At 35.4% G+C, this 16,880-nt stretch overlaps 1 protein-coding gene across 17 annotated transcripts in view; it reads right to left on the bottom strand.

Moving 5' to 3' along the window:
- Window positions 1-16,880, bottom strand: part of SCEL (sciellin) — a 273,404-nt gene that overhangs the window by 27,187 nt on the left and 229,337 nt on the right. For 8 of the 17 annotated variants that reach the window (XM_070520021.1, XM_070520022.1, XM_014859936.3 and 5 more), the window contains 12 exons: window positions 16,688-16,747; window positions 16,107-16,166; window positions 15,675-15,731; window positions 14,554-14,613; window positions 10,373-10,432; window positions 9,679-9,738; window positions 8,717-8,776; window positions 6,122-6,172; window positions 4,860-4,922; window positions 1,170-1,229; window positions 967-1,026; window positions 542-598 (listed from right to left, as the gene is read on the bottom strand). In XM_070520021.1, coding sequence (XP_070376122.1) covers window positions 542-598; window positions 967-1,026; window positions 1,170-1,229; window positions 4,860-4,922; window positions 6,122-6,172; window positions 8,717-8,776; window positions 9,679-9,738; window positions 10,373-10,432; window positions 14,554-14,613; window positions 15,675-15,731; window positions 16,107-16,166; window positions 16,688-16,747 — 708 coding nt within the window. The remainder of the gene's footprint in view (window positions 1-541; window positions 599-966; window positions 1,027-1,169; window positions 1,230-4,859; window positions 4,923-6,121; window positions 6,173-8,716; window positions 8,777-9,678; window positions 9,739-10,372; window positions 10,433-14,553; window positions 14,614-15,674; window positions 15,732-16,106; window positions 16,167-16,687; window positions 16,748-16,880) is intronic. The other 9 variants (XM_070520024.1, XM_070520026.1, XM_070520025.1 and 6 more) reach the window with 5 other exon arrangements.

Raw genomic sequence — 16,880 nt, 5'->3', positions numbered from 1 at the left:
TGTGTTATCTATTATCTATTAATAAAGCCCTTTTGGTGAAAGATATGACATAAAGACAGTGAATTATAAGATATTTGCAGAACTCAAAATGGAAGTTCAAGGTTAAAATCTGCTGTAATATTTTGCGAGCTCGCACTAGCTGTGGTTCCGTAATTCTGAAGACCCTGAATACCCTTTCCGATGCTCTGTAGGCATCCATATAAACCACCAGTTAGGTTCAGCTTCTCCAAAATACTTTTTCTTCTTATTTAATTTCATTCATTTTCCATTTCAGTCCTGACACTTCATTTCCTATAAACAACAAATACTAAGTTGTCTTAGTGCAAATAAAAAGCACAGAATTGAGTGCAAAATAGTGCAATTGATTCCAAAAGAATGCAAGGTTTCCTTGCTGACAGGAGACACATGGGTTATCAATGTGTCCTTATTGGAACACTAAATAAAAAGAGAAGCCTTCTTTAGAAGAGAGAGAGAGAAAAAGAGAAAATTCTTAACCTAGAATGTTGAGAACCTGTCAAGATAGTTAGACAAAGTCACTTACCGCTCCATGTTTCTGAGAGCTGAAGGTTTCACTTTAATAAGATTGTCCAAGTCTTGGCTATTCAAAACAGAAAAAAAGATGTTCAGATTAGTGATAGGTTTTTTGGTTGTGCTAGGTCAATAAAACAACATTTTATTTTATTTTACTGAGGTAACATTGGTTTATAACATTATATAAATTTCAGGTGTACATCATTATGTGTCGATTTCTGTGTAGACTACATCATGTTCACCACCCAAAGACTAATTACTATCCATCACCATACACGGTGCCTTATCACCCCTTTTACCCTCCTCCCTCCCTGGTTCCCCTCTGGTAACCAATCTATTCTCTGTATCTGTGCAAATAAAACAACACTTTAAATCCACTCCATGCAGGGGCAACAGACAGATGAAAGTGTGAAATGATTGCTTTTATTTGATTACCTCTGATTGCTTCTGATTACTGCAGGATTCACTTTGATGAGGTTATCAAAATCCTCGTTTCTTTAAATAGAAAAAAAAAAAGAAAGCCTGATAATTATAAAGTTCTTTTGGTAAGATCATTAAGGTCATAAATCTTCTTGAAATAATAATAAAACAAAATATTCTTCCTGACCAAAGTACAAAAATGAATATAGTTCTATTACCTTCGATTGTTGGTGAGAGTTTCAGGATTCACTTTGATGAGTTTATCAAGATCTTGATTTCTTTAAGTGGGAAAACATTAAAGCAGCTTGGGTTAGAGATAATATGAGGGTAAATTGGTTGGAAATAGGAAGAAAGGATTAGCCATCTTATCATTTAGAATGAGACATACTGGTTTAGCATAGGACAGCCTTGAAATAAATTTTTTAACCAATCTAGGGTAGGATGAATTTTGCTGGGTCAGAAAATAAACTACTCTTACTTTACATACTTTATTGCCAGAGCACACCCACGAGAGCATGCTCCCTAAGTGTTCATGGCAAACATCCGGTGATTAACCACTTTTCACTCTCGAATGTTTTCACATTACAAATATATAAACTGATTTTAATGTCCTTGTTATTTTTAAAATCACATTCACGAACTAAAGATATTTTTTGAAACAATAATAAGCTCTAAAATTGGGATTGTACTTAACATAAGGCTTGGCAAAGAGAGTTCCAGCAATCCATCAAAATTGTAACCTTTCTTTTCTCTACAATGACTAAAAAGACAAATTAAAATCAGTTGTTCATGGTCAAATTACATACTCTGAAAACTATCCACTTTCTATTTGAAGTCCTACCAGTTTCTTTTCTCAGTCACAGAACAGTATTTCCTCCCACGTGGTTTGTTGTCATTCACTGTCTCAGCATAATACCTTGTTTTGAGGGTTGGAAAGTAGTGATTTTTCAAAGTGTTCCTCTAAATCCCTTTTTAATAGTTATTCAAAGAAATACAATAGCCTGCCATGGCAAGAAATCACAGGACTGATGACATCCGCTTCCAGTACCATCTTGGACAGCAATATCCCTGCACTCCTTTCCCCCTAAGTAAGAGTCCTTTTTCCTTACACAAAAATGAAATACATTTCACTCATCAAAAAGACTGATGCAAGGTTAAGAACTGAAGGGGAACCACTTACAGGTTAACCGTCAAATAGGTCTGAGAAAGGTCTGCATTTCCCTTCCCCAGTCTTAAATCTTTCTGTAGAATGCGCTTCCCAGCTCATGGTTCCACTCAGTTTGGTCTGGTCCTCATTGTTCTCAGGTTTCCATGGTAGACAGACAACCCCTAACTGAATTTTCACTGTTTTGAATTACCTTCAAAATAATATTCTCAACTAAAGATAATCAACTGATGTCTACAAATACTATTAAAGGAATGATTAACAAATGAGAACTATTTAAAATATAATTTCCTTTCATAAATTGATTGCAAAACCTGTTATAAAACTGAACTGTGCCTGGAACACAACAATCTTTAAAATGAGGTTAATTTCACATATCGCAAAAAAAATACAAGAATAAAACTTTGTAGAGGAGATAATATGTTCAAAGGCCACAACCTTTTCACGTAAAATTAATCACAATATTTTTTAGTGTAACTATGTTTAATATTCATGTACCAGCATAATTAAGAGTAAGCTGCACAGAAAGTGCAAACGCAAACGTGAGAACTTCCATTTTCACTGTTCTGCTGAGCACAGAGAATTTGATTCATTCAACAACCTGGAACAGTGACATTCAAACTACTGTTTCATAAAGTCCATTAAGAAATACATTTTACATCACAGTCCAATACTCTCTTTTCAGACATACACACACACAATACAATATACATTTCGTGAACTAACACTCTTACTACATAAGAACTCTCATATTTTCTACTCGATTTAGTTCAATTTAATTGGGAAAAAATGCTGATTGCCACTCACTAAATTAGTCACAAGACCCTTGAATGAGTTGCAACCCACAGTTTGAGAAACACTGACTAGAAAACATAGGAATGTATGCTGTGTTCTACCCTACACCTAAAAGACAATATCGTGTGTCAATAAAACAAGGATCTCAGTAACAGTCCTGAATTGCCTTGATTGATAGCATCATGCAATTTATCTCAATGAAGTGAAAGCAACAAATTTATAGATATTTTTTTCAGGGCCTAGATCCCTGCAAACACAAGAATCTTATGTCTAAATTTAACCTGGAAAAATGTAACATTTTTCCTACTCAAGTTACTGCTTTTACTTATTTTGCTTTAAGGATGTAGTAAAGGGATACAACAGAATATTTAGCTGTGATTACTTCCATGTACTTTAAAAGCTGTAAAGAGCTTTGTAGTCATTTGCACATTTGTGCCGTTGTCATCTATGAAGTAATCTTTCAAAGGACACCTCCTGACTGTCCCATGACAGGAGCAACAATCCTAGCTTTATAGCTTCTGCTATTTCCTGAGGTGCTTAATTAACTCATTTATTTTAAGATCAAAGTCTGTGTACTGTGGTTTAAAGACCAAGAGGTGGGCTGGGAGTTAGAAGAACTCACATAAGACTCTGAGATTTTTGCCCCTGGCCTCAGTATTCTCATCTGTGAAATGAAGAGATTGGATCGGATCATCTTCAAGGCTCTGTCCTCTCTAACATCTTCTACTCCTGGGAAAGGATGAATGTGAATTTGACTGCCTGTCGTGTTTATTAAGTTATCTATTCAATGTTTCTTTTTCTTTTTAAATGCAATGCACCGACAATGCATTTTATATTCAGCAAGTAGTACATGAATATTCCAAAAATGTAATATATTAAATTGACAACCTATTATTGTCCTGGAGTAACATCTCTGTGCCCCTGGTACGTAATTAGCTTTAATCTATGATAATTGCCTGCTGTTAATAAGATTGACTATGTCTACTGAATTCTCTTTTTGGCGTTCACAGCCTGTAATTATACCTAATGTGCAACTAATGATACCTAGTTGTAAGCTTCAAACCCAGTAGGTGCTCAGTAATTATTCACTGCCTAACAGATCACAGAACTACTATCAGTCTTCCACTAGTTTTCTCTGTGACCCTGGTCAAATCACTTAACTTTTCTGATTCTTCATTTCCTCTTCTGTAAATTGAATAGGTTTGGCTGAAACAGTGGTTTTCAAAATTGTTCAAACTAATGGGGCTATGAGTTCTCTGAGGTTCCCTCCCTCTAGCTCTAAAATTTTGCAATTTTTATATGTACCAACTAAATTCAAAAAGGAAAATCATGAAAACATTTTTAAGATATATTTATTAGTAGTGTATAATGATATAAAAATATTCATATAACCAGAGACAAAAAGTGAATTTCATCATCTTACAGACACTACTTAAAGTATTATCAAATTTTAGGTCCATAACTTTGCTGGGAGCAGCAAACCATCTAAGAAGCAATGACCTTCATGACATTTCCACTGACTAACAGAAAACACTCTTTGAAAACGAGGTGAATGATATTGCTGGTGATGAATCTAATGAAGCGTCTGGTCTTTTTTTCTAATTAACTATCATTAATAAATTTTAATCAGTTTCAGACAAAGGCATTAACATCAGTCCTATAAAACAAACAGTGCATAGACTAGCTGTGCTGTGCCCTAGTCACTCCTTCTAATTGCTTTCCTTGAGGCTGAAAGAAGTGAAGCCACCATCACATATTTTCCAGCTGCCCCTCTTTCTTGCTAGCAACAAATGGTTAAATATCTGTTTCCAGGGACATACAAAAATTGTGATGCTTTTCAAGACTTATATTCAATTTGCCCACAGAATGATTATAAGTGATTTATATTCATATTGTGTTTAGTTAAGGAGAAACAAAACAAAACAAATAAATAACATCCTTCTCTTACCCAGCCATGTTTTTGGCAGCTTTGGAGCTTACATTAATACGTTCATCAAGACCTTGTTCACTACTAAAACAAAATAAAATAAAAGGTCACATTCAGTTGGAAATCAGCAAATTTTATGATCAGTATGTTTTCTTTTGACAGTTGTGAATCATTCAATGTGATCCCAGATAAAAACTAATGTTAACTGAGTTTCTACTTTATGAAGTTTTTAAAAATTCTCAAAACAATCTACTGAGGTAGATATGATCGTCCTGCCTTTATAAATAAAGAAATTGAGCTTCATATAAGTTAAGGTACTCCTTGGGCCCAAGTACCTAAGAAGTGGCTGAGGGTGAACCAGGATTGAAACCATAGCAGCTGGACCCCAAACCTCATGCTTCCTCCTGCTGACATCCTTCCTTCCAATATGTTCACAATAATTCCTTCCATCTGCATAATGCTTTCACCAATGTTATCATCACAATAATTCTGAGAGGTAGCGTAGAGTTACTCTGTCATGCTTTCTTTTTTTTTTTGGTGAGGATGATTGGTCCTAAGCTAACATCTCTGTTGCCAATCTTCTTCTTTTTCTTGAGGAAGATTGTCCCTGAGCTAACACCTGTGCCAATCTTCCTCTATTTTGTAGGTGGGTCACTGCCACAGCATGGCTTGATAAGCGGTGCATAGGTCTGCACCTGGGATCTGAACCCATGAACTCCAGGCCGCTGAGGCAGAGTGTGCAATTTAACCACTGTGCCACAGGGCTAGCCCCATTGTCATGCTTTCCTAAATTTTGTTCCAGGGTATAATGGGTCTTAACTTCTCAAGAAGACAGAAGTATATTTAATGTCATGAAAAAATATTCTAATCAAGTATATGAATGCTGTGTCACCTTCTCAAGAGTCATTTAAAAATTAATCCTTGGGTTTGTGAAAGAGTAGAAAGCCAATATTCTTTGGTTTATTCAGTTTTATGAACTTACAATTTGTTAACTATACATTTACAGTAATAATCTAGTTATGTGATTGCAACAAAATGAATTTTTCAAGTAGTAATTAAACAAAATTAGTTTCAATATTATAATTTTAAACAATATTATAATGAAATAAATTGAAGCTATAATAAAAGAAGAATCTATCCGAGATTATTAAACATCAACAAATTAATATGTTCTCATTTTTTTATGTCTCCTTTCAAAATGTCCTAAAATATACAATTAATCTTATTTTTTGGCATAATTTGGAGACTTGCTCAGGAGTCTTCAACAGTCTTGATAAGCTTACCTTTTGTTTGCTGAGGGAATCACTTTGATAAGATTGTCCAGGTCTTTGTTCCTAAAAATATATTGTAAGTTTCAATAGCTGGTAAAATCAACTAAAATAAATAATAATTTACACATTTTTTCAACTTTAATATTGAATTAAGTGACTGTTGCTAATTTAAAACTTCATCATTACTTGAATTCCCTTTTTAGCTCTATGTAAAAGCAGTTGGCTACTATCAATCCATTTCTTACACAACTATGTATATATGAGAATTTAATTTAGTTTTAGTCATATTCCTTTCAAGACAACCTCAAATTTAAATTACTCTTAAACTCCTAATTTCCCATATTATATTTTGCAGTAGGATTAATATTTGGAATACTTTTGAAGGTTGTAATGAATAACAGAAAAATGTAAAACTGTTCATCATTTCCATGTGCTCCTTGCTTCCCTTCAAAACAAAACCTAGGACGTAACAAAAAAAAGAGTTACGTCCTGATTCTAAGGTATGCAGGTAATAGACATAATGTGAATATGTAATATTGAGGCTATTCCAAGATATTAATCAAATCACTTTAGAATCGTACTTCATGCAATGCTAAATCAGAACAAGTAAGACTTCAGATTACACACCTTGTTTTTACTCCAAATGCTCAAATAGGCAGTCATAGCTCTAAAAAGGCCTTTCTATTATCACACTGGACTCTTATCCCAACTGTAACACCAAAAGGCCTGAACAAGAGGCTTAATCTGATATACCTTATTATTGGATGATATGTTATATATCCCAAAGAAAAAAGGACCAGAAAGGCTTATATCACTTAACTAATCTTTAGGATTAACCTATAAACTAATTTTACCATGCACATATCCTTGCATGTAAATTACTGCATTCTACTATGTTGAACTACATGAAATTGTCATTTTATAGAGTCAAACATGGTTGACAGTCAATAATTTTGTAAGGTTCAACCTAATAGGATAATTTCTTTGCTATCTTCTCTGAATTAAGCACTGAGTGGTGCTATGGGACCCAACAATGAAGAAAAAATAGTAACTAATAATAATACCAATAGACAATGTCTAATAAGTACTTGAGCATTCAGTGCTTTACAAGCTTGATCTCATCTAATTTTTCTAGGAACTCATGAAGAAGTTAACTCTTACAATCCCCACTTTACAGATAAAGAAGCTGAGGCTTAAAGGGGATTAAGTGATTCGTCTAAAATTACAGTTAGTAAGTGATCTCTGAACTCAGAAATTTTACTACCAAGTGGAAGAAATGACACATGACCAAATGCAATACACGGTAGCATGCGGGTACTAAAATAGAGGCCCAAAGACTGTGCAGTAAAGGTCATATGATTAAGGCCATCTTCACCTTTAGATACTAAGTTATCTTGGAAGACGAACAAGGGACATCTATCTTTCTCTGAATCTTAATCTGTAATATAAGGTATTATACGGTCTCTGGATTCAGTACCTGACCCTCAGAAAATAATAATAACATTATATTCTCATTTAGTGATCAAAATCTAAGGACAATTTAGCACTAAATATTCAGGTAAAAGAATGATGGAATTTTTTATCTAACCATAAAATAAATAAAACGATATAAGTAAGGGAGAGGAGGATGGGCAGCAGGCTGTGTTCTGGCAGCTGCCCCAAATACATTCAGAGTTGATCCTCCTGCCCTACCCACATGAAATACTATCTAGTCCAGGGGTGAGCAATCTGCGGTTCTCAAGCTAAATCCAGCCTGCAGTCTGGATTTGTAAATAAAGTTTTATTGGCACACAGCCATGCCTATTCATTTACAATGTATCGTCTGTGGCTGTTAGTTGACTAGTTAAAACGGAGACTATTTTGGCCCCCCAAACCTCAAATATCTACTATCTATGCTGACCCCTTATGTAGTCTATTAAACTTTAAATGATAGTAAAAATAGAGAGTATTCCTATATGCAAAGTAAGATAGGAAATCTGTCAGAAAGAAGATACATACTTTGGTATCTTTTATATTTAACTTATGTTCCAACTAGTGTAACAATGTATGTTTATAGCTCCACAGTTTTGTCATGTCTCTTAGATTACACAACATGATGTACCTTAGAGAAAATTCTCTCTATATAAAAGAAAAACGTCCTTCTTTGTATTCTTCTTTATTTCAATGAACTGAGTATAATTTTTGAAAACGATCTCCCAACTTTAGGAAGTGTTTGGGTGGCAGACAGAAAGAGGAGAGGGAATGAATGATGGAGGAAGAAAGGAGAATTTTTGTTCACATGAAGATCTTCCTTTAGACTGCTTAGCTCTAAGAAATTGTTTTGGGATGTTGTTTCATCTCATGGGGAATCCCAATTCATTTTGAGGAAATCCCAAGTGTGGGACATAAATCTTACATTGATATGAGATATTTTAAGGAATTCTCTCCCCTCCACTAAAGCTCACAGCTAGGGAGCCTGGAGCAAGGACTTGAACACTAGGTTTCTGACAGAAAGCTGTTGATTTTGGGTCCATTACTGGCTGTCTCTATGGTGTGACAACAAATTCTATCATATTTTCAAGTTGAATAGAAAAAAAAGGAGAGCGAGAAGAGTTCCATAAACCTCACCCTTGGTTAGTTCTGTTTGTTTCAGGAGCCACTTTGATGAGGCTGTCAAGACTTTGGGCCCTATAAAACATGGAACAAATGATCAGATCCGTGGTCAATTTACATCATGTGATTGCAAATATTTGTTAAAGCTGAGAAACATTTTTTCTTATAAAATACTAAACAGAGATCACCTCAACAGTTTTTCAGTGCTGACTATGAATATATACTTTTGGACCTAACTATAACTGCATAGAAATAATAAACAATAACTAATGGTTTTAGACAATTCATGACATGCTGGGCATTGTCCTAAGTGATTTACATGATTTATATAAGTCAGTCCTCCCATCAATCCTTTGCCATAGGAAGCATTATCATTCCAATTTCACAAAGGGAAAAGTTGAGACACATAAAGATTAAGTTTTTCACACGTAGGTAGTAGCGGCAGGGCTGGAATTTAAAGGTAAATAATCTAACTTCATGTTAGATAAACCGCATGTGCTTTTCCATGACACCAACCCATCTTACTGGAACTTAGTAACTGAATTAGTGTTGGAAGTGACTAGAGCGTACTTGGTCCGGTTTCCTCACGTTGAGGATGAGAAAACTGAAGTCCAAACAGGGGAAGTGACCAGTCCCATTTCGCACAGTCAGTGAGGGGCAGAGCCAGGCTATGAGCTCCGTTCTTTCCCCTTGCCTGTGCCACCTTCTACTTAAGAAAAATAAACAAATCAACAAATAAAAGTGTCCTGTCCATCCTGGGAAAACAACTGTGCATCTAATGAATCAAAGGGTACCTCCCTTACATTAGAAATCAGTTGACCAAAATCTTTAACATTCCAGATGTGAGGTCATGAGGGTTGCATGGCTTTTCTTGAACTATTATTGACTTCAGTGTCAGTCTGCTGAAATGATAATTTAATTATGTTTGTAAGCATTGGTTAGTGTGAAAAAAATAAAAGGAGCGTATTAAATCTTACCCTTGCACACTTTTTCCCATTCTTGGATCCACTTTGATGAGGTTATCAAGGTCTTTGGAACTTTAAACAAAAAAAAAAATGATAAGTAAAAATGGAATTAAATCAATTAAGTATTTTAATTGAAAGGATATATGTGCTCAAGATGAATTTTACTATTAAGTTTTGAGAAAAATAAACACCAGTCTATGCCCTTCATTTGAAAAAGTAAAAATTTTGACCTACATACAAATCATTGATATTCTGGCTCAGTTTCCCATTTTACCCTCAAAACGAAGTTAGGGCAAGATTGAGTTAAAAAAAAATCAATTCAGGGACTACATAATGACTTGCCAAAAACTCTCACCTGGCCTCTCTAAATATTCCATCTAATGCTGCCACTGTAACTAAACTATATTTTGTTAATAATTTCTGTTTGTAGTGCCTTTTTGCTTTAAAGGGGTTTTATGTCTATTATTTCACTTGATTCTTACAACAATCAAGTGACAAAGATGGAACAGACATTATGATCTCGTTTGAGAACTAAAGATGTCTGAGCTCAGAGCGTTCAAGGGACTTGCTCAAAGGCATCCAGCTGGTAATTAATGGAGGTCAGACTTTCTGATTCCAATCCAAAGATTTTTCAACACAGCTTCTCTGATGAGTGCCACAAATTGATGCAGACAGGGAAGGAAGAAAGATAAGACATAATCCTTACCCTGGGGTGCTTCTGTTTACTTCAGGGGTCACTTGGATGAGATTGTCAAGGCTCTGGCCCCTTTAAAACAGAGAAGAAATGAAGAGGTTAATGATAGATTAGGACCAAGTGGATAAAACTATTCACTGAAATTCGAAAACAGTATAAAACACTCACAGATCATGCCAAAGACTTGAAGATGTTAAAAGTGACTATGCAGAAGTATGTAGGGATTTATACATCTCTGACACTCACTGAGACTCAGTGAGACAATATTTTAATCTTGGAGCCATTAGGCCTCTAGCAAATACTGCACTAGCATTCTATCTTTATTTTGATTCATTTAATGCTACGCTCTTAGCCTTTGCCAGGTACACTAAACATTTTTTAGTAGTCTATAGTCGCATCTCATGGAACATTCCAGAAGGCATGCCCTCTACATATCAACTTCCAACACATGGTGGGACTTTTGGACTTTGGAGAATCTGTATTTTGTAAAATTGCCGTTCGTTAGCAGCTTTTCTATTCACAACACTGGAATAAGATAAATACACCATTTTGTTAAAGTCCATGATCTGCTTCTATTACTTATAACTGTGTGTTAAAACTACAAATCCTGACTAGTTGTGTTGACAAGAAACAATAGGAAGATTAAAACCTACAAGAGTTCTGAAATGTAAGATGTATTTACTGTAATATAAAACTCCAAGTAGTAACTGAAAACACATCAGTATTTTATTGTTACCCTTCAGTATATCTGCTTCTGATCTTAATGAAAATTTGCTTTTCTTATCGCATCTACATGTATTTTCCACAAATGCAGTGCCAGGCAATGCTCCTCTGATCTACAAAGGATCCCATGTGGATAAAGAACATCCACAGAAGGTACTTATGTACCCTATTTCTCCATGCCTTCTGGCCCGAGTAAGAGTGTATCACAAAATCTCTGAGGTTGCATCTATACAACATCAAAGATACAGATATTTGGAAGCAACCAGATGTTGACTCAAGTTTTTACTTGTATCCAGATGTCTAAGAATTGTATACCTAAGCTAAAAGCAGCAATAAAAAATTTGGATCTTTTTTATGCAAATAATGAAACAACCCAACAGAAACAACCACTCTACTCCAGAATATTCCTTGTTGATTTTTTTTTTTTTGCCCTTTGTTGATTTTTGCCTCAATGAAGTATGTGAGATTTGAATGCCAGTGACTGGGAAAAAAACCTTCCAGGATTCTATTTCCAGATTTGAGTACTCAAAAAAATAAATAAATAAATAACACAGGAGTATGCCTTGTAACTCCCCCCCTTGTAATATTTGTGTTGGTTGTGGAGTTTGCTTTGATTATATTATAGAGACCTTGATCTCTTTAAACATATTAAATAAAACACATATCAGTCTAAGGTTACTTAAATGTCAAAGTTCATAAAGTCAATGAAGAAGAGGATGCTAATTAATGTAGTAATGTAAAATAATATTTTGAGTTAAACTGTGTGAGGCAATGCCTCATAGTGCATACATCTTCAATAGTTATGCGTTCTCTCAACCCACAAATAGCTATACAACGTCTACTATTGTCCCCAAGTGCTGGGATGGCTGTGAACAATATAGACACAGGCTTAGCCCTCATGATGCTTCCATTCTAACTTGGGGAGAGCCAGGCAACATACAATCAAACATACAAATGAGTGCCACAATTCCAGATAACAATATATGTTATAAAGAAAATAAAAAAGGGTGCCTGGTGCCCGCGGTGCTGGGGTTGGAGGAGGAGGTGGCAACTTAATTATATTCAGTGATCAGAAGCGGTCTCTTTAAGAAGGTGACAATATGCAGGCAGAGCATTCCCAAAGTGGGAACAGTATATACAGAAGTCTTGAGGCAAGAATGAACCTGGGATAGAAAAAAGAGTAATTTGGCTAGACTATATTGAACAAGTAAAAGGCCATCGCTAAGGGTAGATTTTTATTCTACCTGAAATGGGAGAATATTGAAAGTTTTTAGTAAGGGAGGGAGCATGATCTTATTTTACTTTTTTTTCTTTTTTCTTTTTTTTTTTTTTGCTGAGAAAGATTTACCCTGAGCTAACATCTATTGCTAATCTTCCTCTTTTTGTATGTGAGCTGTCACCACAGCATGGCCACTGAGAGACAAGCAATGTAGGTCAGCGCCTGGGAAGAGACTAGTGGTGTAGGTCTGCACCCAGGAACTGAACTCAGGCCACCAAAGTGGAGCTTGCTGAACTTAACCACTAGGCCACTGGGGCTGGCCCAATTTTATTTTACTTTGAAAATATCTACAGAATTTAATTAGGTGTAGTAAAAGAAAATGACAACTACTGTCCCTAAAACCTCCCAGGAAGCACACACATATGAATAGACACACAAACAAACACACATGCACTGCAATGCTCCTACACACATACACACAGGTGCACACACATACACACCCACGCATATATATACTCATATACATACAAAAGCACACAGATCCACTAACACATATATTTATGCACACACAAGCAAATATGCATATGTATGCGATCACACACATACATTTGCACAGACATGCACACACCCATATACATATGCACTCACATACACGCATAGGCACACATATACACTCATGCACACACAAGCATACACACATAAATGCATACAAACACTTGTACATACATAGGCATGCACACACACACACCAACATATGAAAAACAATAGGTTATGATTTGAAATATTCTCTTTAATAAAAATTGGAAAGAAAAACATGGATTTTTCTTGGAGAGTCAAAGAAAATTAAGTATTTGAACAGTATCTAAATCACTAAGAAAACATAATTCATGTGAATCTTTATTATTGCTAAGAACTACTTGTATCTATTACGTGCCAGCCATGATAGTCTTATGACCCCTATTTTGTAGATGCGTAAACTGAGACATGCAGGCACAGCCAGCTGGTGACACAGCCAGAATGTGAACCCAGGTCTTCTAGACTCCTTTGTTGCTCATATTCACTACCTCAGGTTACCTCCTCAAACCACCCAGGTAGCCAGGAAATTAATGCTTTCTTCTCAGTCTGTTGGTTGCAAAACTGTACAAGTCTCTAACTTATTGGGTCGCTGTGCCTTCAACCATGCCACACTGCTGGGAACAGGACATCCTGACAGTGTGAACACCAGCTTTTCATCTAGCCGAGCCCTTGCTCTGCTGAGTGGCCTGCAGGCATCGGTGACACACTTTAGAATCAACTAATAATATCATGTACTGAGGTAACTGAATGGAAAGGAGTTCAAAGGAAACCACATGGAATTATTTGATACACTGTTTTCAGCAACATGCCAACAAGCTCAGTTTCAAATATATTCCATCTGTTTTTTTAAAAATTAAAAGCAAGAGGACATAAGCTTTCCAGATTTACTTGCTAATTCATAGAAGAACTCTTTTAACAAAGTGCACTTTGTTAAGCTCTTCATCTTTAAACTCGCACCACACTACATACAAATACACTATACATGTGCACACACAGTTCACACATCCACACACCCACACACATCCACAATACTATTTACTCATCCACATACATGCACTTATACACTGTTTATACACACACACACTTACACACATGCTACTTATACATACACACATTATGATGGTTAATTTCTTGTGTCAACTTAACTGAGTGCCCAGATATTTGGCCAAACATTCTGCGTGTATCTATGACAGTGTTTCTGGATGAGATTAACATTGGAATTGGTAGGCTGAGCAAAGCAGATAGCCCTCCCTAACATGGGTGGGCCCCATCCAATTAGTGGAAGGCCTAGATAGAACAAAAAGGCTAAGTAAGAAGGGACTTCGCCCGCCTGACCACTTGACCTGAGACACTGGTCTTCCGCCCCTGGACTAGAGTTTATACCATACACACATACATACATACAAAGAAAGAAATTACGTAGCTCAGTAGAGAAGGTGGGTCAAATTCCCATTTAATTTCTCAAATCTACCTGATGGCAAACTTCATCCAAGAATAAAATGCAACAGATCACTTCTGTGTATCATTTGCATAAAATTGCTTAATAACATGTGTTTGGGGAAAAGAAAGCTCAGTTTTGGTTTGAATTTCAATTTATTCTTCTGTATATAAGCAGTCAGAATTCCAAAGTGCTCATACAATGCCAAAGGAAAAGAAAAAACTTTAAATGTCTCACCTCTTGATATTTTTATTTGTTTCGGAATTCACTTTAATAAGTCCATTGAGGTCTTGTTTTCTTTGAATATAAAAATGAGTTTTAATGAATGTCATTAAAGTAAAATACTAATCAGGTGAACAATGGTTGGAAAAATTAAGTGGTAAATATTCAAGTTCACGATCTCTGTCAATGTAACTTTTAGAGATCTAAATGAAAATTTTTCTCTTACACCTTGAGCTGAAGACCATTTAAGTTTTTATTTGTTAATAAGAAACATATAATTTTTTGTTTTGTTCTCAAAATGTGTAAGTATATGTGAAACTTGTTACTTAACAAAATCTACTTTGCCCTCAAATACGTCTTGCTAGAATACCCCAAAATGGGTGGCAGTAAAGTTATATAAGTTAGTTAAAATTCCATACTGGCTTCAAAGAGAACATAAATTTCTACTCAAAAAATCAGATATAATTGCCTATTTTGTTTTTAAATAATAGTAATAATAATGTTAATAATAGGAAAATTAATGACTCACTTCTCAGGGAGACACATTTCACCCCCATTAAAATGCGTTGACTAATACAAAAGGGGCAGCACCTGAATCCGGAAGGGGCAGTAGAGGATGACAGAAGTATCACCATTGGGTATGATGTCATGTCAACATGCTGCCATGTCAACAGAGCTCTCAAGAGGACAGAAAGTGGTGGAATGTCCTCACTCCCAGTGTGTGTACCTGCACAGCCCCTCCTCTGGGCTACCTTCTGAGACCACCATCTTTAGAGAATTGGTTTACCAGAGTTTTAGTCAAGCCCCACCTGGCTATCTTTGTCATTTTGGAGATCCACTTTGAAAATGTTGTCAAGATTATGCTTTCTTTAGACACAAAGAAATTCAATTCAGTAACTCATCTCTAAAAACAAACCAAAGCCCAAAATCTGGGAGAAAAGACAACTCACTATTAAATCTTGGGATAATTCTTAAAACAAATGATTTTACTGGAAGCAAGAAGGGAAGGTCATGTGGCCCATCATTATTGTCCAATTCCATGCTAATAAAATATGGTTATGAAGTTAAAATGCCAAATCATTTTATCTTCTTATTTGTCACGTACAGAAATCAGATTTAAAGACACTGAGTCTTACCCAGGCATATTTTCATTTCCTTTGGGATTCACTTTGATAATATTATCAAGGTCTTCACTGGTTTAAAAAAAAGTTTAGATCAGTTTCAAAGTATTCCCATCATATTATACATATATACACATTCCATATTATTGATGATTAATTCAAGCTTTTGAAGAAAATTACTATACTTATATTAAATTCATTTTGTTATAAAAATTGCCTATTAATAATATAGTTTAATCTCTAGGATTTTATTGGGCTAATAAATAAATGTAAATTTAGATAGAATGTACTGTAGACTCTGCAAAGTGAAAATCAGGGCAATAGGGATCAGACACAGAAGAGAGAAGGCAAAATCAAAGATGTAACCCCCTCAATATCACTGAGAAGCTCACACAATTAATCTGGGAGAAAATAACCGAGTTTCAGAAACATCAAAGCAGTTCTCACCCTCTGCTAGTTTTATCTGTCCTGGCGTTTGCTTTGATAATCGTTTTGAGACCTTGGGTTCTTTGGAAAAAACATGAGAACCTTATGTCAGTTAGGTTACTTTCAATTTTCTCTGACATCTGTATAAACAAGAATGTCCTTGAAAGGGTGTCAGATGTTCCCAAGGCCAAATGACCAGAAAAACCTTTGATGTAATTATCCTTAGCTTATCTTTATTAATTTCTACAGTAGTACTTATTTTAAATCAGTTTAGGAAATCTTCCCAATGTATCTCTCACTTTGCAATTTTGTCCTTTTTATTTCTGAACTTAAATATAAGATTTGGCTCATTTTTAAAATTACTTAAGAAAACATAGAATAAGAGATTATCTAGCAGGTTTTCCTGCACTTACTTCAATGCAACTCAGACATGTGGTCCTATGGGACCAGGATTCATTGTGTCCCTTTGCCTATTATCTCTGATAGGCCAAAAGTGCAACAGTTCATCTGTGACAGAGGAAAGCACAACACTCCTATTTCTAATGAGGTGTAAAAAGCTAACCTGAAAAAAAGAGCCCCATCAAGGTAGGAGCTTTACTTACCCTTTCTCACTTTTGTCAGTCCTTTGATTAACTTTAATAAGACTTCCAAGGCCTTGATTTCTTTATAACGTTGGGGGAAAGTGAGGGAGGGCAGAGCAACAGAGAGAAAAAGAGAGAGAACGATTCAATTTCTATGACAACAGCAGATTTCTCACAACAGGAGTAAGATGTTGTCAGTATCTAAAACATCAGA

The sequence above is a fragment of the Equus asinus genome, chromosome 11 (assembly GCF_041296235.1).
Source record: "Equus asinus isolate D_3611 breed Donkey chromosome 11, EquAss-T2T_v2, whole genome shotgun sequence".
Taxonomy (NCBI): Eukaryota; Metazoa; Chordata; class Mammalia; order Perissodactyla; family Equidae; genus Equus; species Equus asinus.
The sequence above is the reverse complement of the archived record's forward strand: the minus strand, read 5'-3'. Positions and strand labels throughout refer to the sequence as shown.